Consider the following 24299-nt stretch of genomic DNA (forward strand, 5'->3'; position numbering starts at 1 on the left):
AATACTCTTCCATCCAAGTACTAACCAAGCACAACCCTGCTTAGTTTCTGAGATCAGTCGAGATTGGGTGTGCTCAGGGTCGTATGGCTGTAAGCTGATTAGTGCTCTAAGTGACCTGCTTGAGTAACGGACAAAACAAATACATTCTCTTCCACTAGAGGGCATTACAACTCCTTGCTCTAACTAACTGGGTTACCAACTGCTGGTAAAACACAAGAAGATGAAGAAGAAATTACATATTAGTCATAGGAATGAATAAATATTTGAAAAGAAAAAGTAGTCAGTCAGACCTGGGTCCAAGAGAAAATTCCCACCCAGATGAAGGCCCTAGCATGAGTAGTGGTCAGAAGGAAGCAAAAAAAGGTATACTGGGGACAAACCGAGCCAATTTTGCTATGCCTGGTGTGTGGGGAAAAATAAACAATATGCTTTTTGTGACGTTTTTGTTTGGTGGTGTGCCCTGTAATTTTTCTAATGTGAAATAGTGGCTCCAAAAGGTTTGGAATCACTGCACTAGAGCAAGGGTGTCAAACATATGGCCCTGGGACCAGAATTAGCCCACCAAAGACTCCAGTCTGACACTGGATGGCTTTGGAGAATGTAAAGGAAGGTACAGATTTTGGACTTTTAACTAAGCTTTACAGCTTTTCCTACTTACGAAGAATTTCCCCAAGACTGTTCATACTAGAAACCAAGGTTACAAAGTAATAGATAAACATTTAAATAGCAGAAAAAATCCTGGTTATTTAGAATTTTATGGTGGGTCAATAGTTAAATAAAAAGATAAGAAAAGTTAACAAAAACCTTCTGTTATAATCTCAGAGCAGTCTTGACAATGAGGCACCAGAACTTTTTAATTTTGCACATTTGTTGACTCCCAAAGAGTCATGCTGCTTGTGGCATTCATGTGCCACATAAACATTGCTGCACATGAAACAGTAGCAATTGCACTCAGTGGCCACCACAGGATTTTGCTCTGTGCTCTACCTCGGAAATTGATTGAAAAACAGGACAAAGAGCCAAAAGCTTGATCCGCCTTTCAAACATCACTGAATCCCTATCGAAGCTAGAATCTCCAAGATGTGCACACCAGCAAACGAAAAGATCCCCTGCTAAGGTCTTGGTACCAGACACCACGTGAATCCTTACAAAGTATAGAGCAGTACGTATAAGGTGGTGTACATGAATACGTTTAAATGTTTGTTTTTGAGTTTGACTGAAACTAAGTACAGCAGTTAGTCGTCTGAAGCGGTCTCTTGTTGAACAGCAAACCTCTCGCCTCCTATTAAAATATGCACAACCCACACAGCTGCAATAGCCACATTTACAGGAATAACACCAGATTGAAATAACCTGGAATTATTTCTCAAGGCATTTTGTTAATAGCAGTGAAATCAACACTTTTGCATGAGAAATAACAAAAGTGTGTTTTCAATGCAATTCCTTCTCTGTTTGGTAGAGGTCCTAACCTCCAGCAGGAGTACACTTACTGGATGATGAGCAGCAAATCAGAAAAAGGACTCCAATCGAGTGATTTGATTGTAATCATTGAACACATCCTTAGAAATTTCCCTTGAAGCAAAATCTAATGTAAGATGAATATCACATTTGTGTGAGAAGTTGGCCTTTAGATAATTAAAAAAGTGAAATGATGCAGAGCTCATTTCACAGATCCAGCCTGATTATTCAGTGCATGTAAAGTATTAAAGCAAACTGACCCAGTAATAAATGGCCCAGTCAAATCTCTGCTTAGTCTTTGTTGCCATTCAGATCCTTTGTTATTGTGGGTTTTTTGTACTTTGATTTAATTTGGCTTTGTATGTTTTTAACAAGTTTGCTTACCAAAAAAAAGGAGGCTAGCAAGTTCCTTCACAAACACTGCTGACACGTAGTCAGATTCATATATCGCTATGGCATTGAAATCATTCTTGTTGAGAGAAAGTAATCGCTGTTAGCATCCTTTAGCTCATTACAGTTACTTTGATCATTAGAGATGGTGTTTATTATTAAATCCCATTTAACTATTGTTACAATAGTATTTGAGGTACTATGTAGCCAAAAAAGGGTTGAAGTTTCTTTTTTCTAACAGTGAGTAAAGTGGGTCACCCAGTCGTAGGCTTCAAGGCAGATGCCTTCACTTCTAAGACTTTAACTTAATCTGTTTTCAACCACCTGTCAGCTCATTGTCAAACTTCTAATTCTGTTCCTTTGGGTTTTCTTAATGCAACATTTAATTAGCATTTTAGTGACAAAGTATCAACGTTTCAACTATCTAGTTGTTGAGTTAAAGTGAAGTTGAAGAATTTGGAAGTAGTCTTCCTTCTTCATTATTCCATCCACTTTGTAGAACAGCTGACCTGAGGTTCACTGTGAACAGTGATGCTGGTGTTCCAGCAGTTTCCAGTACATGCTAGGCTTGAACCTTGGTGTTCCCAGATTGTTCCTGAACATCTAAACCAATTATCTAACAGATGGTGACTTTTTAGGGTTTTTTTTTTCCCAGACCTTGTTAAAGTTGTGACACATCAGAATAACTTTAGTTTCTGATGATTTAGGAATCTGCAGTTGTTTCGAAATGCCCCCAAGAGACCTCTCCAACTTGTGTAAATATAGTTCTCTTTCTTAGATTTTTCCATCCACTTTGTTTAATGTACTGGTACCACTGTTACACTGGCCTTCTTAGACCTTCATTGAGTTTCTTGGACTTGGTCACTTGTTGTGAGTATGGGTCAGTTCAGTGAGTGCTGTCAAATAAATCCTGTTTATGGTAGCAAAGAGGCCTTAATAGGCCTTGGCCTTGTCTGGTTAAAATGCATTATAGAACCTTCAACACCATAACTCATAGGGTTATGTGTCACAGTAATTATTAAATGGTCAGCCTATTTGGGGGGGGACATCCAGAGAGCCAAAGCTTATTGTTCCTTAACCTCCTAAGACCCGAACTCTTCCATGGCATGCATTTTTAATTTCTCTTTGATATTTGGGCACATTGGGACCCGATGAATGTAAAAACAAAGAATCACCAGATTTTTTTTTTTTTTACCCGATTTTTGTTTCTAAGAAAAATGAGAGCCACGTATGAGGATATTTGTTTTAAATTTTGATGGAACAGTGGCAGTATAATGTCCTCGTAAGTGGATATCAGGCCCTTGTAGAGCAAAATTTAGTATTTTGGTCTAAATAACCCAAAAAGTGATGTCGACATATGTAGACGCCAGGTCCTAGGAGGTTAATGTAGGAGGGTGGTGCACCAGTCAGCATTGGTTCCTCATAGAAGGAAATTACTGTCTGAATCTACAGATGTGTTGAGAGGAAAGAATGCCCACTTTTCAACTAAATTTAGACATAGCAGGACGTCTTTTCAGCGACCACCAACGATTCCTTTTCACCTTTCACTCTTTAAACAAATCTCCACCTTGTTTAGACATCTGGAAAAATCATCTCTCCCATCTCTTTCCAACGCCTTTTTGCTGGGTGGAATCTCTGCTACCATTCAACAGCTTCCCATTTTGGTACTATGTAGAAATATGTCATCCTCCCCCTTTCTTCCCCGTCTCATCCTGCAGGGAATGACCCCTCTCATGTATGCCTGCGTTCGTGGTGATGAGGCCATGGTCCAGATGCTTCTTGACGCCGGAGCGGACATCAACAGCGAGGTCAGTGTCAACTGTCCGCTAGTCAAATGCAGCAGTGTCACAATGATTGCACTTTTTTTTTTGTTCTGGTCTAACATGTTTGTTCACATTTGTTTCTGTAAACAGTGAAACTATGAACCCACTTTGTGTTGCTCTTCCTTCCCCCTCCCCCTATCGTCATTGTCTCACCTGCGCTCAGCATGCTCTCTGTTCCCCCGGCAGCTCATTACACGAAGTGCACCAATAAGCAATAAGCGAGTATCACTGTTTTAACACCGATACAGGAAAATGATTCACTTTGCAGGCAGTTATTTCATTACGTTTTACACTGTAAATCCAGCAGCAGTTTGCTTATACCACATCAATAATACATTTCTTTTATAATTGTGTGCACTTAGTGTAACTTGCTACGACAGACTCTGCATGAAGCTTGAAAATCGTTGCACCTATCTGTTGTACTTAACGGTGCACTGTTAGAATTCCTGTTTTTCTCTCTGTAGTGTGTGCTTGTATGTGTGTAATCGCTTTAATTTTCAGTTAGAAAATGCAAAAGTAACACCATTTATGGGCTCTCCTTCACCGTAGTGACCTCATTATTGATCACTGTGATTGCTCCATTGCTTTGATGCTTGTGTTAAGTGCAGTGTTGACTCAGAAGCAAAGCAGTACCTGTAAAATCAACCGGTGGTTTATAGAATAAGAAAGATGAAGCTAACATAAATTCAAACAAAGTGAAAACACCTCATTTGCTCCTACTGGAGCCTCGCTGTAAAGTTTTATGCAGAGGCTTTGAGATATTTTATCTGTCTGACATTTCAGCTATAACACCAATAAACAGAGGCGAGCTGAATGCTGTTTGCTCTCCAAAAACCATATCCTGCTTTAACTAGAGCAACTGCCCCCAGAATGCGGCTCGGGAGGAATTTTGGTGTGAATACAGCTGTGAAATTTTCACAGGTATAAGAAAGGGCAATTTTCTGTCAAAAAAGTTCAGTTTTTCAGATATTCTGTCCTCTTTGTCTTGTAATACAGATCACTTGTACCTGCAACCCAAAAGAATCTAAAACAGACTCAAAAGTAACATTTCTCCTATCATCCATATGTCCAGATTTTATGTTTTGCCAAAATTTTGAGCTATTTTTCCCAGAACTTTCATTCAACAAGTCTCATTTCGACATAATAACCCCAAATTTTGGCTTATGGGTTGCAAAAATAATGGTTTAGTTTGTTTTCTTTTTCAGGAGCTAAAAGCTTAAAATACAAAAACCATTGATAAAACTGGCATAAGGGGCGAATTGAATTTCCATTGAAAACTAGTGTTTAGGTTCTGATTTAGAGCCTCAGACATGAGTTTACGAGCAGCGCAGCTCTTCATCAGCCAGCGGTACACGTTAAATCAAATGATGACCATTGGATAGAAAAAAATACAAAGGTTCACAAATCAACATGCATGTCTTACAGTATGGAGACAATAAGGCCCTGTACTATGAAGCAGGTTCATCAGAAATCTGGATAAGTGCCCCCAAGAAGGTGGTTATCAACTGCTGCATCAACCCAGGTTTTATCACTGTAGTTGTGGTGTTGGCACCATCACACCAGTTACAAACAGAGAAAAGTGTACTCACACCAGAGAGACTGAAGAAAAGCTCACAGCAGCAGGTTTTTAACCATGAAAAAAAGGGCAGTCTGAGACGACATACCTACGCCGTGGCTGAAAAATCCTCCACATCATGCAAACATTGAGTCCCTAGATCTAGACGGTTATTCATGCAGCACGTGGAGTGTTTTTCAGTGTAGACACATTCTTCTTATGTGTTTTGAATTGTAACAATAGATGGCACAAATTCTTCAATCCAGATCTGGAGTGACTCCAAAAACATCCCACCAAAATCTCACCTGTGGTAAAAATTTACATGCGAATCCATCTGTAACTCTGTGAGTAATCCTCCTAACAAACAGACAGACTGAGCCAATCACATAACCTCCCTGTGGAGGTAAAAAGTTGAAAAAAAAAGTGACCTGGATAACCCCGATAATCCCGAGGTAGACGTTGACATTTTGCTTTGAGCGCTTCAAAGCTACACAGTTAAATTCACCTCTGCCGCTTTTAAACTGTAACCGTAATCAAGACCAAATCTGTCTGTGTGGATAAATACATGCACAGAAAAGTAGACCTAAGCTTCTAAGTAAAGTAAAAATGAGTTAACTTCTTGTCTGCAGTGACAGCCTGTGACTGGCTCTGTTTCTGCTGGAACTGCCTCTTATTATAACGTCATAAATAATTCATTCCTGTAAAAACATAAGCTCTAACAGTCCCGCTGTTGTTTAGCATCAAACCTCAAATGAAACGTGGCGTATTATTTAACATCTGTTTGTCCTCCAGGCGACATTTAGAAATAATTTCCTTAATTTACTCAGTGATAAAGCAGCTTTAGAAACCACAGAACAGCATAAGGCTGGTACGGCTGTTTGATTTTATTCACTCGCTGCTTCGCTCGTGAGTCAGCACCGCCCCTCTCCTCGGCGTTAGTTGTCGGTGTTTGTCGTCGGTGTTTGCTGTCAGTGTTGCGCTTTTTCTCTCTTAGTTTCATTCCCCTTTGAAATGAAACGCTAATAAGGGGTGGAGCTGTAGATACAACAAAGTGTGGTGAGAGAGCCTCGTCCAGGCAGATGCTCTTTGACGTTTAGAGTGACGATTGAGATGAGAGGCAGGATTCAAGCTGCTAAAGATTTTCTATGAAACTCAAGAGGAAAATCTCCCTGTGCCATCCTGCCCTCCTTTGCTTACACTTCTCCCTTCTGCATACTGCTTCTCACTCCCCCTCTTTCCCCCCATCCCCCGCCCTGAGCTGTGAATGTTAATGGCTGTATATATAAATATATATATATCTCTCTCCCTGAACTTCACCTATGACTTCCCAGGTGCCAAGCACAGTAAACAAGCACCCCTCAGTTTATCCTGAAACGCGCCAGGGGACGCCACTCACTTTCGCCGTGTTACACGGACACGTCCCTGTCGTGCAGGTAGTGATGTTTATGACCTGTAACCATTAACCTGTGGCCCTTGCCCTATCCTTTGTACCAAAATGAGGATAATAATGATGATGGTGATTATTATGATGGTGCATCATAATAATGATGATGCCAAATGACCTTTCTTTCTCCTTCTTGGTCCTTTCTGTGCAGTGTTTATCTCAGTTATGTGGAGAGGGCTTGGCTCAGGATTATGTATGCTCCTAAAATTAAGTGTAGGTCTGACCCAGGCCCCTGTTTCCACCCTAATCTGAAGACTGATCCTGAAGTAAGAAGTAGTAAGAAGCTTGAAGCGCAGCACTGATGCACAGCCCCCAGGGATGCCAAAATTTGAGTGTTTTGTTCAGTTTTAATATATAAAACACATTTTGTTGCAGTCATTACTGTGTGAGCTGACACGGGCTGAAAGCCTGATGAACACCAGCGCCTCCAGGATTTTTTCAATTATTAATCTGCATCAGCGCAAATCAGAGTTTTGGAGATATAAATTCTTCGTCTTCAGCTCAACACAGATGAATAAGACCCCCACACAGCATAATGATCAAGCATAGCTAGAATGTCAGTGACTTTCTGAGCTGGTTTAGGTTTCCACCAGTTGAGGTTTTTTCCTCTTGCCAAGCCTGACTGTAACATCCCCTCTTCTCCCTCTACCTGTATTTTCTTTCTCCCTGCTCTCCCCCCTTTTTTTGGTTTGTTTTCCTCTTCCTCCCTCCCCTCTTCCCTCCACCTCCTCTGCCTCCCATCTCTGCCACAGTTGTTGCTGGATAATAGAGCGAATGTGGAGGGCGCCCTGCAGGATGGGGCGGAGAACTACACAGAGACCCCACTTCAGCTGGCCGCCGCTGCAGGTAATCGCACACAAGCAGCAAAGGCTCATCTTTAATTTGGGCTTCCGATGGATGTGCACACTTAACCCAAGTATTCTTATTCCCGACCGATGCCCCGTATATGGGATTAGTCACGACATGTTTGACTCCAAGCGCACCAGAAGGCATTCTCACACAGTTGTAATTAATGCATCACTTTCAATTACTATCTGGGATTCCAGAGTGTAGGGAATTTTAAATTTTAGTTCTCATCACCGTGCTGCTGTATGGCAGAATGTACAGCAGGTACAGTAAAAACGAGCTTCAAACTCATGTTTTATTTTTCTAAGATCTGAGGATTTATTTATATAAACTGAGGTTGGCTCAAAGAAATAATTGTACCTTTTCCAGATATAATCCAATATACGAATAATAATAATGGATTGCATTTATATAGCACTTTTCAAGACCCTCAAAGCGCTTTACAATTCCACTATTCATTCACTCTCACATTCACACACTGGTGGAAGCAAGCTACAGTTGTAGCCACAGCTGCCCTGGGGCAGACTGACAGAAGCGGGGCTGCCATATCGCGCCATCGGCCCCTCTGGCCATATAAAAATCCACAAACTGTAAATAAAAGATGGACATAGCTACTGCGACATCAGCCATTTGTTTATGGGCTTTTAAAAAAAATTTCTAATTCAGATTTTTGTTTCTTTTTTTGTTTCTTTTCTTTTTTTATGTGATTGTGACCATTCCTGGACAGAAGTCTGGATGGGAGACTAGCTCCTTGCTAGCAAGTGGTAGCTTACTTTGTTAGCAAGGTGTACCAGTAATTTACTGTTATACTAAATTGCCATTTTTAGCTAGGAAAAGACATGAAAAAAACAAAAGTAACTTACTTGAGAAGACTTATTTTAGTATATTTCAGTATTACTGAACTATTACAATAAAGAGCTCATCATTGAAGGTCATTAAAGGGCTCAGTTTTTTGGTACTGATGATTTTCAAACCTGGTAAAGACCTTTAACACTGATCACTATGAGGTTTAACGAGGTAATTTGAAGTTTATCAAACTATTAGCTAACTTTACGAACAAGTCACTGGATCTTGTAAGATCAAGTCTGCTTTATAAAAGTTGGACAGTTTAGTCAAAAATAGTCAGTTCTGGAGGCCGCTGGAGGAAATGCAGTTCCACTTTTTTTTATTGGCTTCATTTTAAAATATAAACCCACTGTAACACTTGCTAGCAAGGCTAATCTAGATGTTGGTATATGTAATTTTATGTGTTATTTTTTTTATCATAGAAAATGACAAATGGCTTTTAGTACACCTAGTTGGTGAACAAGATGAATCTGCACACCTTCAGTTTGGCATTGTCAGTATTTTACATTTTCAGTGTTTTGTAAATCAACATTTTTTGACTGCGTTTTTTGTTTGTTTGTTTTCTGGTGCAAGCCTAAAGAGGCTGTGACACTGACTTTATTTTCAGCTCTGGGGATTTCTGCTTGTTTTCTACACCAATTAAGCAAGATACGCTATTTTAATTAGTAAGCTTTAAAGATGCCAGTTTAAATCCTTTGCAGCACCAGTCCAAGTTTGGAAACACGGTCATCTTATCAGCTTCTAAAGTGGCAAACCTCACATACAGAATTTGTCCAGTTTATTTGCATTACTCTACATTCAGACCTGCTAACAAGTTGAAATCCGTTCACAAGTGTTACCAAGGGTGGCTTGGTGAGGTGTAGGAAGCCACACTGCCATGGTAACAAGGGATTAAAACATACAACCACAGATAATAAATGTTTTTCACATCCTTTTCATTAAATAGTAAATGTGGATGAAATCAAGATCAGCTCCAAAGCTAATATTGTTAATGAACAGCAATGAGCGAGAGGCTTTCTAAGACCCAGAATAACTTTATGCAGGTCCAGGCTCGTGTTTTGATGTCTTGATCCCCAATTGGATCATCATGGTTATGGTGTTTTGTTTGATGCTGTGTCCAGTCTGATAATGTCAAGTTCTGGTCTGCTAAGTAGAAAACTCTCCGAGACAAAAACCCAGCTTGGACTATAAAATTTACACAAATAAATAATAATTTATACCTTAAAAAAATGAGTATTTACATACATCTACTATATCAGATGTAGATATAAACATAACAAGTTTATTGTAGTTAACTGAAACTAAATACTATGTGCATATATATTTAAAAAAAAATAGAGACAATATCTGTATTGTTTGATAAAAAATGTCATTACAACTTGTTTTTCTTGAGACTTTGGATATCTACAACACTGTGAGACAACAGCAGTGATTTTTTTCTAAAACTCTTACTTCTGACCTGTGCCTTTTATAAACAATAATTAAAAAGACTAAAATGTGCAAATTTCAAGCAATGAAAAGAAACTAAAATAAATACTAATTTGAAAATTCTGATACATAGACAACTTTTTAACAAAACTGGATTTAGACACAACACAATATTGATAATATATATATTTCAGAAACATAGATAGGAATCGCAGCAACTCCCAGTACTTTTTTCCATATTGGGCCAAATTTACTAAGGCATTGCACCAGTGAGTAAAGAGAAAAAAATACTGTTTCTATTTATAAAGAGAGCACAGTGACTGTGCACAACTTTGTTAGTAACCCGTAAAACTGACCATGCCTATGAGCAAATACATAGTTTAAGGGATTTAAGGTGGTCACATCACAGATAGACAAGTGCAGTGGGACAGACGGAGACTTCGGGGAGTAATCTATAGAGTAAAGTAAAACTTTGAAGAGGATAGTGGCTGAATTTCTGCTTTGATTAGCAAACGTTACCTACATTTTTTATTTGCTGCTCGTGTCCTCGGAGTAAATAGTAACTCTTGCCCTCTAATATATGCACAGGACTAAAGCTGTACCTTTCAAATGCGGGTGTGTGTGTCCTCTCTTTTTTAATCTCTTCCCTCTGTCATCCTCGTTAGGTAACTTCGAGCTGGTGAGTTTGCTTTTGGAAAGAGGGGCTGACCCCATGATTGGAACCATGTGTCGAAACGGCATCTCCTCCACCCCGCTGGGAGACATGAACTCATTCAGCCTGGCAGCAGCACATGGCCACAGGTGACACAGACAATCGCACAGACACACACACACATGCACTCTCAAGTTCCAGCCAGCCAAGACGTATCCATTACCACAGTATTGATCCATTTACACACTCTGCCCCGGTCCATCTGCCTCTCACAAAATCCTGCAGCACACGAGAGGCAGATATCTCAGTTTCCCTGTCGGACAGCAGGCAGCGATAAGCGCCGCAGTCTATTCGGCCGCTCTCGTGGCTTCGGTTTGACATAATTTCCCTGCAGCTGAGTAAGACAGAGCCCATTAACATTCAGAGCAGCGAGGGCTGTCAGGAAATGGAGTGGAGTGGAAAGCCAACAACACAATGCAGCATTATTAGGACAATCAATTATAGTGTGATGGTCATGCTGCAGTGTGATGTGAGCAGGTTAAAGCTGCATTAGGGCTGTGAGACACTAGAAGTTCTTATTTAACATCAGATAAAGTTTATATACGAGCATCAGGAAGCAAACAATAAAAGGATTAATGTAGCTAGTTGCTAACAGTGAAGGTTCCAAGACCCCAGCACACAAGTATTTCTACCTGTGGTATTTTGTCTATCAGTTGCCAGAGTTATTAAACAAGGCTTTGAGAATGTATGTAAAGCATAAGCAGTCATGCAGAAGAGCACAGGAAGATGTGAGTGTACGCTACAAGTATGTCCAAGACAGCCTCCGTAAGTGGTTTGGTGGATTATATTACAAAGCATCTTGGATGTAAACTTGTAAACTTGACGCATTTTAAAAAACATAAACTGGATCCTGGCCGTGTAGCTATAAATATAGTGTTCATATCTTTGGAAAGGAAAACAAAATATTCCTTTTTCTGACTTTGATTACAGTATAAAAACAAAGAAACTGTGTTTAAGAGGAATATGAGGAAGAACTTATTCGCTAAATGAGTCATTTTGTTCGGTTCTCACTCTGGTCATCTGGATATTACTAGTGTTCGTTTTTATTGTTATGTGCACATATCCATAGGTGTGAAAATTGAGGCGGGCCTGTATAAAGTTTAGTTTGTAGCTTAGTTTTTTATACATAAGGTTGTAGGTCTTGAGTATCTTTCAGATTTAAAACATTTTTTAAACCATCTGGAGCATTGACGTATCTTGGTTTTGTACTTTTAAAAATTTATTTATTTTTAGAAATAAACTGAATCTAATAAAAAAAAATGTTTTGATAATAATAATGTTTCCTGAATGTCGTATCGACTGGATGGTTATGTTTTGAGTTAAGGCACTTCCTTCCTTAATCACTAGTTATTATGTTTTCCAGTCAGTTTTACTTCCTCTTTTTGGGGATTTTCCTTTTTCCATCCTTGTTACCTGTCCGCCTCACCCAGTTTAATTTCACCTGCCTTGTCTTCCACACCTGTTCCCTATCCACCAATTGCCCTCCTGTGTCCGTTAACCACCCACTCCAGTTTACGTGTTTAGACTCCAGCTTCCCTTTGTTCTTCGCCAGATGGTCTTGTTCTCACTGCCAAGTGGTTCGGCACTTTCAAGTCTGGTTTCTTGTTTCTAGTTTTCCCTCCCTGTGTATTTTTATTGCCTTGGACTCCTTGCTGTCTTTCATCTATATGTTTAATGGACTTTGCCTTTTGCCTGCTCCCCATGTGGTTCGTGTGCTTCACTGCTGTATTTTTTTCTTTCTGCCTATCTTCTGACTAATTATTTGGATTCTGGGCTTTTACTAAGCCTCTGTGTGCCTTCGTATTCATTAAACTTGTCAGCTATCTACTCATCAAAATATCCAAGATATTTGTTTCTAGTGAGGGTGGAAACGGTGAAGGTAGGATTTCAGAGACAATACAGTTGTGGGCAGAAGTTTGTATCCCCTCCTCATGGGCATGAATTTCATGGTATTTTGGGGATGTAATTACTTCTTTGAACTTTTCTTTTCCCAGGGTTGAATGATTGTAAAGTAAACATCTTTAATGACTTCAAAAATTCAAGAGTTGGGTGCATTTACTGTGGATTTTCTTTGATCCACACAGAGTATAAAAATATGCATACGGATTAAAGTGTATACATACAGTCACCTAAATATTTTAATAAGTGGAAATTTAAGTTGTGAAGGTCTCTTGGAGTCATTTGTAAATAGCTGCAGATTCCAAGATCATCAGTCCAAGCAATTGTTATATGGATGTGTCACCACCAATTCTGGAAGGAGACCCAAACTGTCACCCCTGATAGGTAACTGATTAGGATGTTCAGGAACCATCAAGGCTCAAGCCTGCCATCAACTGGAAACCTGCTGGAACATCAGCACCACTGTCCACAGTGAAGTGAGTTTCACATCTCCATGGACTGAGAGGCAGGTGACCAAGAAATAAACCCCTGCTTCAGAATGGACACCTTCAAGCTCAACTGAAACTTTCTGCTGCCCACCTGGACAAGCCATATGTCTTCTGGAGCAAGGTTTTAGGGTCAGACGAGACAAAGATTGAGCCTTTTGGCCACAATGACAGGAGCAATATTTGGAAGAGTAAAGGTGAGTCTTTCAAACCGAAAAATACCAGCTTTAAAGCACACTGGTGGTAGCATCATGCTCTGGTGTTAGTTTGCTGCCAGTGGTACTGCTCCATTACACAAAGTGGATGGAATTACCAAGTTCTTCACCTTCAACTAAAATCAACAGCTAGACATTTGAAACTTGGACAGGTCTGGGTGTTCCAGCAGGACAGCAACCCCCAGCATACATTAGAACTGGTTTTTCATTGGATAAAGCAAGCTAACATTAAGCTAGTTTTCCAGCTTAAAGGATTTGTTTGACAGCACTTGCTGGATTGACCAACTCTCAGAACAACAGGAAAGTCCAAGGAACGTAGTGAAGATCTAAGAAGACCAGCGGTACTGGTATTCGTGCCGGTCTACTTTGCTTTTGCAACTAGTATTTCTCATGTTAAAAGTTAACAAATTTCAAAGGTATTTCTGTCTCTGGTCATCATAACATTGGGTCATTCCATCCCAAATCACTGTGTACTTTCAGCTTCACTAAAAAGTGTGGACACATATAAAGATTGGTGTGAAATTTTAGCTTCACATGAAAAACGTTTCGTCAACTGACTTGCATGTTTTTGTTTTGGGTTTTTTTTTGTTTTGTTTTTTTGCTGGGGTTTTTTTTTTTTTTGCACTTTAAAATCTGAGGCCATGTTTGAACCCACAAAATTGTGGTATGAAAAAGTGGGCCAGGATGTATAATTTGGGACAGATGCATAAAAAAAAGCCTTGAGTTAAAAGTTTAAATATGACCCATAAGCAAACACCCATTCATTTTTTTTTTTTTTTTTTTTTTTAAACAATTGTTGCATACAAAGCTCCTGTGCACAGTTCTGTCCAGAAAGAGGTTTCTGTTAAAGAACTTGTCTGCACAGAGCCCTGACCTCAGTCCCACCCAACACCTCTGGGTGGCAGTGAGCCACATCTTATCTGCATCAGTAATGCTCTTGTTGCTGAGTGGAAGCAAATCTCTGCAGGTTTAAGACTGTGTGAAAAGCCTGAAATCAGAAGGATCGAGGTGGTTACTGCAGCTGAGAATATGCAGTGTTTGGGTTTATGCATGCATGCATTGTAATTCTGCTCAAACCTGACAAAACCAGCAGCATGTTAGTACCAATAAAACAACATTTTATGATCAAACAGCCTCCCCTAACAGGACATGATGATTCGCTGCACTTGGACTCCAAACGAGGCCCTCCTCGCTGAAGCAGATGGTGCAGTGATGCATTATCAGGCCGCAATCACGCTGTTTATGTTACATGCTGGAGTCCATTCTTCTCAAAGAAGGGCGTCTGTTACTGCTGCGCCGTTGTGTTGCTCAGATCCGATGCAATGTTGATGGAGTACAATAAATTTGGAGATTTGGAACAGTTTTTCTTTTCAGCCTGATCCCTGTAAGAGTCATATATTATCACTCCTACACGCTGGCGATGCAGGTTTAGAGTACAATGGGACATTTGTAGTCAATTAAGAGTGAGCACCAGTGAGAGCTACAGAGCCAAATGGGCTTAATGTGGATTTAATGCAGCTTGTGGGTGTCTAACTTGGAACCATTTACTTCACAGCTTTCCTTCATATTATTCGACCCCAGGCCAGATGTTTACCTCTCGCCCTGACCCTGTCATTTTGTCTCATCTCTCTTCTCTCATCTAGGAATGTTTTTCGGAAGCTCCTGTCCCATTCAGACAAAGAAAAGGGGGATGTGCTGTCCCTGGAGGAGATTCTAGCTGAGGGTTCAGATCCAGGGGAGAAGAGGTTGGCTCCCCAGGCCAACGGTGGAGGGACCCTGCGAACAGGAAAGGCCAGACTGAGGGCCCTGAGAGAGGCCATGTACCATAGCGCAGAGCACGGCCATGTGGACATCACCATAGACATCCGCAGCTTAGGTCAGATTTACTAATGCATGCTTCACTGGCACAAATGCATCGCTCTCCGCTGCCTCCAGCTGTCATGAAGATGTGCTTGTGCTGTCCTGTCCTGTGCTGTCCTGTGCTCGCGTCCTCAGAAATCCCAACTACTCATCCAACCATGAAACGCTCGCACAAGTAGGACTTTTTATATCCGAGGTGATAATAACTCGGTCGAAGGTGTGAGCACGATGACGGAACTGTGTCCTCGGGCAGTGCTCATTTTGTAAATGTGGCAATCATCAGCTTGCACCCCAGCTCATTGAGCACAAGACCTTATGTGGTCTGCTGATTAGGTTTTGATGAGGATTCATTGATTTTAGTCAGCAAAACAACCTCACAGTCAATTTAGTAGCTGTTCTGTACTGTCAGGTTATCAGGTGATACTTTGCAATTGTTGGTTTTTAAGGATAGATTTAAGAATTTTCAGATGCAAGCAGTAAGCTGTCCAAATGTAAAAACCAGCACCATCTAAAAGTCACCAATTAGCACCTTATATCCCATTTGTTAAACCAGTTAAAAAACCAAAGTGTTAAACTACACATGAGATATAAGCTGCTAATTAGCGAGCTTTAGGGGTGTTGGTTCACAGCTTCTACAACTGTGGGCACAATGTTTCCAGGATTTAAGCTAATCTGTGAGTGATGAGCTTTTAAAACTTTCTTATCCACATTGGTTTAAAATTTGCAGATGATAGTAACGATTAAGATCATTTTCTGTGGCTGGATTATTTAGCCGGGATACTCTTTTTAAAAAATATTAAAGTGTGGAAAACTGAGAAATTGACATCAAAATTACAAACTGTACATAAAAGATGGACACGAGCTGCTGTTTTGGCCATTGCGTAGAGATGTAATCAAACTCTGGATGCAAACGTCCGGAGTATTTTCTCACATCGTTTATGTTTCATTAAAGCGTGGTTGCGTGGTGAGCGCTATGTTGATAGTTAAAATTTTAGTTTGTGATCCAGTCGTGATCACAACGTCTGTGGTAAAAAAAAATAAAAATTAGTTCTCCCTTTTTTAAATTTGTCCCCTGTAAAGAAAAACAAAGGTGCAAACTTCAACATCTCCCATTGTGATCTTGTTTTTTTATGTGATCGGTTCTGTTTGTTTGTCTGTTTGTCTGTTTGTTAGCAGTCCAGCGTCAAGTTTTCAAGATATCGTGTTCAAATTTTGTGTGACGGTGAATAACAATATCAGCTGATTTAATTTAGGTGAAAATTGGGTCAAGGTCACACTAAATGTGAAGATCAGTAAAATCTTTACATAACAAACAATTTTTTATGGATCGTTTTAAAACTTCCCAACAATAATGTAGTACCCAGCTGGCTAAGCATTTGACCTTGACCTTTATTGCCAAGGTCGAAGTTAACCTTGAAAAAAATTTCAGAAAACCATACCGAGTAATATCGTATAGAAGGGCATGCCGTACACATTTATTTTGTCAATACGACGCCCTACGATGTCACACTGACAGCTTGTTTTACACACAGTCCCCAATTTTCAGAGGCTCAAAAGTGGAGCGTAACTTGCATTAATCTGAAATAAAAGGATTGCTTTTAATAACTGGATGAAAATCCCTTGGCGTTAATGATTGCCTGAAGTCTTGAGCTCTGTATCCTCCTTTGACATGTTCTGTGTCCAGAGGCAGAATTACTTAAATGTCTTCATTGTCCAGGATCTTATGGATGTGACTGTATTTGAAGGGTCAAATCAGCCGGAGAAGCTGAAGAGTCAACTCATGTCATGTGTTGAAGAAGACAAAACTTCACAGAGATCCCTCAAAGTGGAATAATGACATAATTTATACTAAACTTTATGGCTTAATGAGCAAGTTTAAAAACAAAGTTACCCTCACAAAGCATAAAATCCAAAATAAAAACCCACCTGTATCAGGCTGTAAACGTCATTAATTTGTGCTTTTAGGTTGCACATTTTAACACAGTGGATTAGAGGAAATGTAGTTTTTGCCAATTGGCTTTATTTTTCTGTTGTAAAGGTTCTTGTCTGGACAGTAATTACAACCACTCATGCTGCTTTTCCAACTTTGCTAGCATCAGCAATCCTGTCCTGAAACAACACACAGACAGACAGACCTGAAAAACTGAGAAGTTGTGCCATATGTTTCAAAATACAACTTTTTGCTGAACAATATTGTAGAAAAGGAGGACGACTTGACACACTGTCCGTGTTTATTTGTCATTTTTTTATTAGGAGAACACACTGCTGGCAGTTCTGTGAGGTTTGGCACCTACATCCTGTAGCTTTTCAGCTGGTGTACAGCACACACCCCTCCTCCGGCTTCACTCTATCTATCTATCTATCTATCTATCTATCTAGGGAGAGACCTCGTTAGTTAATGCCGCACACCTGTCCCACCAACCTCCTTGGCACTGCCCTTGAGCTCACTGCACCACCCCTCCCCTGCCCCTGAGCAAGGGACCACACCTCTGCCAGAAATATAAACCTGCCACCTCCAGACTGGGCTTTTCAGTCCCACCATTTCCCTGTTGACTTTTTTTTTTTTCAATATTTTAAGTTTTTAAAAAATCTTTTTAAAAATGAGCCATTTTCAAAGCCATAAAACATACAAGTATGAAAATACCTGGATGATAAATTTTCCGCTCATCTCGTCAGTTAAACTTCATTCACGTCCAACACATTTAACAGAACATTCTTTAATTACATTCAGGTGCTGCTTTTCTATTCTCACTGAAACCCTTAATCCAAACACCCACCATGCCATCGTCCTCCACCTCCCACAACGCCATCACGTGATGGAAACATGGTCGGTTCTGTTGCCCTTGAAACCGCTCGCTCTCGGATGTTGTGTGTATTCACGCTCCGTGTGCTGGTGTTCCCAGGTGTTCCCTGGACGCTGCACACCTGGCTCGAGTCCCTGCGTACCTGCTTCATCCAGCACCGCCGACCGCTGATCCAGGGCCTGCTCAAAGACTTCTGCTGCATCCAGGAGGAGGAGTACACTGAGGAGCTGATCACGCACGGCCTGCCACTCATGTTCCAGATCCTCCGATCCAGCAAGGTCACTGGAGCTTTCTTTCATGTCCACGTAAACAAAACGCTTATTAGAGGAACATCAGACAACGTAAGGCACGCTTTCTGGGAATACAAACCGCCCTGTGCCCATGTGCTGGGCCGACATTAATAACACTCATGTTTGCATAAATTTAGTGCACTTCAAACTATATTATCATACATTTGCATAATTTTTTGTCCCGGATTGCTCATGGAAAAAAACGAGGCCACAAAACTGTAATATGTGTAAAGTTTCTGTCCTCACTGGTGTTTGTGTCTGTCTGCAGAATGAGGTGATAAGTCAGCAGCTGTCAGTCATTTTTACGCAGTGCTACGGGCCCTTCCCCATCCCTAAGCTGACAGAGATCAAGAAGAAGCAGACCTCGCGCTTAGGTAAGAGAGCGAGTTATTAATGCTTAACATTTGCTGTGTGATGAGGATGTGACTGCGGTGAAGATTCTCTCTATTTTTTTGTGTTTTGGGGGGGTTAGAGCGAGGAGTTACCTCAAGCTCAGAGAGCACGCTTTTTCTCCTCGTCACATCTGTAGGTTCCTTTGACATTTGCAGCAGGTGATTAAATAAAGGTTTACAAATGGATTTAATCCTATTTACAGTGCATCCTTCTGTGCTTCAGAAGAAGCCACATATAGACAAAGAAGTATCAGATTAACTCATAATGAAACAAGATCTTCTTGATGTTTTCAAAATATTTTCACAAATAATTTGGGGTTTTTTTTGTCTGTTTGTTGGAAAAACACCACTTTGGGGAAAATCTATCTAGAAAATGATTTTATTTGTGTTCTAAGGAGCTGTATGAACATTATCTAGTAGTAGAAATGTATTCAATATATTTGAAGGTTTCTTAGGCTACGTTCACACTGCAGGTGTTAATGCTCAATTCCGATTTTTTGATCAAATCCGATTTTTTTTGTCTACTTGTTCACACTACAAATAAAATGTGACAGCAAACGTGCTCTAGTGTGAACCCTCAAAGCGGCCCGCATGCGCAAAAGAAGACGTCACACACAATGCACTCTGTTTAGACCCAGACCAAACAGTATTGTTTGACTGATGGCTGTTAATATAAAGACTCGTTTCAGATTTTACGTTTCCCAATTTTGCTTGAAGTTATAGTTATTTTGTTATTTACATATAATAATAATGGATTGGATTTATATAGCGCTTTTCAAGGCACCCAAAGCGCTTTACAATACCACTATTCATTCACTCTCACATTCATACACTGGTGGAGGCAAGCTATGGTTGTAGCCACAGCTGCCCTGGGGCAGACTGACAGAGGCGAGGCTGTCATATCGCGCCATCGGCCCCTCTGGCCAACACCAGTAGGCAAGTAGGGTAAAGTGTCTTGCCCAAGGACACAACGACCAGGACAGAGAGCCCAGGGATCGAACCGGCGACCTTCCGGTTACAGATGCGATTCCCAACCCCCTGAGCCACGGTCCCTGAGCCGGGCGACCGTGGCTCAGGGCGACCGTGGCTCAGGGGGTTGGCCTAATGATGATCCTTATTGCTGTTTTAGAGAGGAGCGGTGCTTCAAAGGATAGTTGCAGATTTCTGTCAGAATCTGCAGATTATACAGTACAAATAAAATGTTCACGTTTCTCCAACGTTGTCTTCCCAACAGTTTCACTAACATCTACACTGGATGGCCAGGAAGCGTTCGCAGTGTCTTCTCGGGCGCTTCTCCGGTGCTGATAATTGGCGTCTGTCTTGTGTCAGTGACATAATGTGACATGACCGTTCAAACAGCAGTCGCTTTCTAAAACATCAGATATGTATCGGATTCAGTACCACATACGAAAGTGACCCAGATCGGATTTGAAAATATCGGATTTGTGCCGTTCACACTGTCATACCATGATCAGATATGGGTCGCATAGGGTCAAAAAAGTCGGATTTGATGCGCTTTCGCCTGCAGTGTGAACATAGCCTTAGTTTCCTCAAAGGAAGCTTTGGGAGATTAAATAAAACCTTGAATTTCACATGCAAAGGTCTTTAATGTTTGCTCTTCTTAAAAAGGTTTTTGTGTCTGGCTGCAGAGACAAAGTGAAAGTGAATTGCGTGTGTGGTATTCAGTCCTACTTGTGGTGCTTGAGTCATCACCTGTCACTACTGCAGCTGATTGTCAATATTTGTTCAAAGTAAAATTACAGTAAAGTCCATAATTTTGTTGTGCAAAGATACAATTTTAGTTGTTTTGCTTTTGTATGTCAAAAAAGTGTAAAATCGAGATGTGAGTGAAGTGCAGGATTACAGCCATTTTTACTAGATTAACTGTGGCAGTGGATCCTAAACAGTTAATGAGACACTTTTTGTTAAAACCTTTGAATTACATCTGAGTGTGCGCTTCAATCGCATCTTGATTGTTTGATTTTAAACCCCACTGTGGTGGAGTACAGAGGCAAAATTACAAAAGATTGTGTCACTGCCCAACAAATTATGGACCTAAATGTAATTAGTTTTAATCCAAGTTGCATTTCATTTTTTGGCACAAAGTCATTGAACTACTGTGGTCAAATAAGGATAGTTTTGAATCACAGTAATTCATATTTAGCGGCTTGGCTCTGTTCTGGGACGTCGCCGCCTTTCTGTGTGCGTTCACAGCAAAATATTGGGAGAGCAGACACATAAAACGTACATCGAACATCAGTGATAACAAAACGTGACAGTGAATATGTCAGAAAAAAAGGAGAAGATGAGGATGTGAAGAAACATTAGGCAGGCTTAAATAATACATTAATGGATGGTGTCCTGCAGCATTACGGAGCTCCTGGATAGTCTGAGGTGCAACTTGCCAGCGTGAGATGGATGAAACATAATGTCTCAGAGGTAATCTATCGTTAGGTCAGGCAGATGTGGGGGCCAATCAATCGTATCAGTTCCTTCATTCTCCAGGAACTGCCTGCATACTATCGCTACACGAGGCCGGGCATTGCCGTGCACCAGCATAGAGTCTGAAAGGGAGTCCAAGGATTTCATCCTGATACCTGATGCCACTCAGGGTGCCGTTGCCAGGCCTGAAGAGGTCTGTGTGTCCCACAGTGGATATGCCTCCCCAGACCATCACTACCCACCACCACACCGGTCACGCTGAACAATGTTACAAACAGCATAATGCTCTCTGCATCTTCTCCAAACCCTTTCATGTTTGTCACATGTGCTCAGGGTGAACCTGCTTTCATCTGTGAAAAGCTACAGTGCCAGTGGTGGACTGGTATTCTATTCTAAATGCCAATTGGGCTCACTGGTGCTGGGCAGTGAGCACTGGAATATCAGGCTACCCTCATGAGTTGTTTCCGATTGTTTCATCAGAGACATTCACACCAGTGCTGAAGGTCACCCTGTTCCTCCTTGCACAAAGGAGCAGATAGTTGTCTTGTCGATGTTTAAGGACCTCTCCTCGAGCAACTGCATGTCTCCTAGAATCTCCTCCGTGCTCATGAGACTGTGCCGGGAGACACAGCAAACCTTCTGGCCATGGCACGAATTGATGTGCCATCCTGGAGTAGTTCTGTAGCCTCTGTAGGGTCCAGGTATCACCTCAGGCTTCTAGTAGTGACACTGACCCTAGCCAAAAACTAGTGAAAAAATAGACGGGGGGTTGTCTCGTTTTTGCCCCTCTAGGGCTCCTCTTCCTAATTTGATTCACCCCAAAGCAGCTGAAAGTGATCGACAACCCCCTCTGCGAGGTACCGGACCAGATCAATATCCCACGAGTCTGACTGACTTGATGGTACACTCTTATTAAAATGTGTTGTCATTTTTGTTTTTGTTTTTTATTTAAAGTCATTAAAGATGTAGGCTGTACAATTATTCCACCCTGGAAAAAGAAAATATTAAGTTCAAAGAACTAATTAAAACCCCTGAATTACCGTGATGTGCATGCCCATAAGGAGTGCATGTAAACTTCTGTCCAAAACTGTAAAGTGAGTTTCATTGTAAAAGTAATCTGATTTTTTTTTTATTTCGACGTGCAGTATTTTCTCTATGTGCAGATAAAATGGGTCCACTTGTCTGTAATGAACCAAACCGTCCATTAACACCTCAAACTTTATTTTAGACATTTCTTTGAGAGAAACGAGGAAGAAGAGAAACATTCAGTGACGGCGCTGCAGCGCCACCTGCTGATCATTTACTGGCAGGGTTTAAATAAAGTGCTTTAAATCACTTGATTTGTGTGCAGTGAATGAAATGCACTCAGGATGCAAACACCGGATATCAAATTCAAATCCCCTGCCGTTTAGGAATGCTAAGGCGATTTGATAATTCAGCACTGATAGGCGCGTGATGAATCAGCCTTGCGGTAATTAATGGCCACATTAGCTTAATCTTCTGCTGTTTGCTGCTCTGCATGCATTGTGTGGGAGACGTGAATAAATCTCTCTTTTTTTTCCTTCTTTTTTTTAGACCCCCACTTCCTGAACAACAAGGAGATGTCTGATGTTACCTTCCTGGTGGAGGGGAAACCATTTTATGCACATAAAGTTTTGCTGTTTACAGCTTCACCCAGGTAACCTGAAACTTTGCTCCTATTTTATTTTGTAAAACAAAAGCGCACCGATGGGAAAAATAATGTGGAATTTATCTGTTTTTTGTTGTTGTTTTTAGGTTCAAGTCGCTGCTGCAAAACCGACCAGCAGCAGAAAACACCTGCATTGAGATCAGCCATGTCAAGTACAATATTTTCCATGTAAGACGTTTATTTCAGTTCAATTTAATTCCGTTTGATTTTTACAGCGCCAAATCACAACAACAGTTGCCTCAAGTCGCTTTATATTGTAAGGTAGAATGTATGTGGGAAGGAAAAACTACCTCTTAACGGAAATGAAACCTCCAGCAGAACCAGGCTCAGGGAGAAGGCAGCCATCTGCCGTTCTTCTCTGGGGTGAGAGAAGAAAGATTTCAGTGCATACAAAACCTATTCCCACTCTCAACCAGACCCACAACACTCATCGTCTCCTATGAGTATAAGAACAGGCTCCACGTTTGATTGTTTTATTCTGAAGGAATGGTGTTAGGTACATAGTTAAACAATCGAGATTAAGAAATCCATTTAATTCTCAAACACAGAAAGTATATAACTCCAACTTTACCATATGAAGCTTAAGGTTGACCCAATTTGTGCACATCTGTGGGAATGGCATGAATCCTTTTGGAAAAGGGTTAAATGAAGTCTGTCAGCAGTATTGCACATTTCTGATTTTAAATGATTCACATTAGCTGTAAACCCAGAGCCCAGAAACGTGAGCTTGAACCGGCTTGGCGGGTGCTAAAATGTTGGAAATGTTGTTCCTGCTCGCTTTCTGGATGTTCTTTATCTTTTAGCTTTCCACTGGGTGTATCCATGAGGCTACAGAAGACACAATTAAACTGCGGCCCCAGAGCTTCCCCCTCCCATTTCTTTCCCCTTGTCTCTTTCAATTTCTCTCCAGTCCTGCTGGGGACTTGTTTATCTCTGGTCTGCTCTTTATTTTTACTGATTGAATGCTTGTTCCTGTTTAAATGACAATAAAAAGAAAACATGAGAGTAAATATCACTGGATGCAGGGAAGGTATTTGATAGCAGTGAAAATATGTAAATGCTTAAATTTACATATGTAATTCAAATCTGGATTATTTTCCAGGTGACAGAATGGAGCCAAAAAAGAGGCACAAAAAAAGCAACAGAAAAAAGGGTCTCTCTTGTACTCTTCATCAGCTTCATAACCTGAAGCCTGTACTGTTCTCTGTTACAGTTGGTGATGCAGTATTTGTACTGTGGAGGCACCGAGTCCCTGCACATACGCAACACTGAAGTAATGGAGGTAAGAAAGACTTAACCAAAGCCTGTGGAGTGACAGCATGAGTATTAACATTTCTAATCCCGAGTCCTGTGCCTCATTCTGTGTGGCTGTACTGTTCCCTGTAGCTCCTGTCTGCAGCCAAATTCTTCCAACTAGAGGCCCTTCAGAGACACTGTGAGATCATCTGCTCCAAGAACATCACCACCGAAACCTGTGTGGACCTCTACAAACACGCTAAGGTGGGAGGCTTACGGTCTCTAGAAGCTGATTTACATACTGGGAGGGGTTTGTGTAATGAATTTTTACATAAGGTGCAAACATGCCATTAATTAACTATTGCAGACTGGCAATACAACCACCACACGGACTATTTTTCAAGCTGCTCTCATATTTTTGTATTAGCAGTGACTCAAATGACAAATGGAACAAAGTGGAACAAAAACTTTATGCATGGGCTGA

General features: G+C 40.8%; 1 protein-coding gene across 4 annotated transcripts in view; it reads left to right on the plus strand.

The window, feature by feature from the left end:
* LOC120735883 (ankyrin repeat and BTB/POZ domain-containing protein BTBD11-A) overlaps window positions 1-24299 on the plus strand; it is a 240766-nt gene that overhangs the window by 210406 nt on the left and 6061 nt on the right. For 3 of the 4 annotated variants that reach the window (XM_040035649.1, XM_040035651.1, XM_040035652.1), the window contains 11 exons: window positions 3567-3656; window positions 6558-6659; window positions 7423-7516; window positions 10456-10591; window positions 14745-14977; window positions 17865-18043; window positions 18324-18429; window positions 22465-22567; window positions 22666-22747; window positions 23793-23861; window positions 23966-24079. In XM_040035649.1, coding sequence (XP_039891583.1) covers window positions 3567-3656; window positions 6558-6659; window positions 7423-7516; window positions 10456-10591; window positions 14745-14977; window positions 17865-18043; window positions 18324-18429; window positions 22465-22567; window positions 22666-22747; window positions 23793-23861; window positions 23966-24079 — 1308 coding nt within the window. The remainder of the gene's footprint in view (window positions 1-3566; window positions 3657-6557; window positions 6660-7422; window positions 7517-10455; window positions 10592-14744; window positions 14978-17864; window positions 18044-18323; window positions 18430-22464; window positions 22568-22665; window positions 22748-23792; window positions 23862-23965; window positions 24080-24299) is intronic. The other variant, XM_040035650.1, reaches the window with a different exon arrangement.

The sequence above is a fragment of the Simochromis diagramma genome, unplaced genomic scaffold (genome assembly GCF_900408965.1).
Source record: "Simochromis diagramma unplaced genomic scaffold, fSimDia1.1 OVJJ01000816.1, whole genome shotgun sequence".
NCBI lineage: Eukaryota > Metazoa > Chordata > Actinopteri > Cichliformes > Cichlidae > Simochromis > Simochromis diagramma.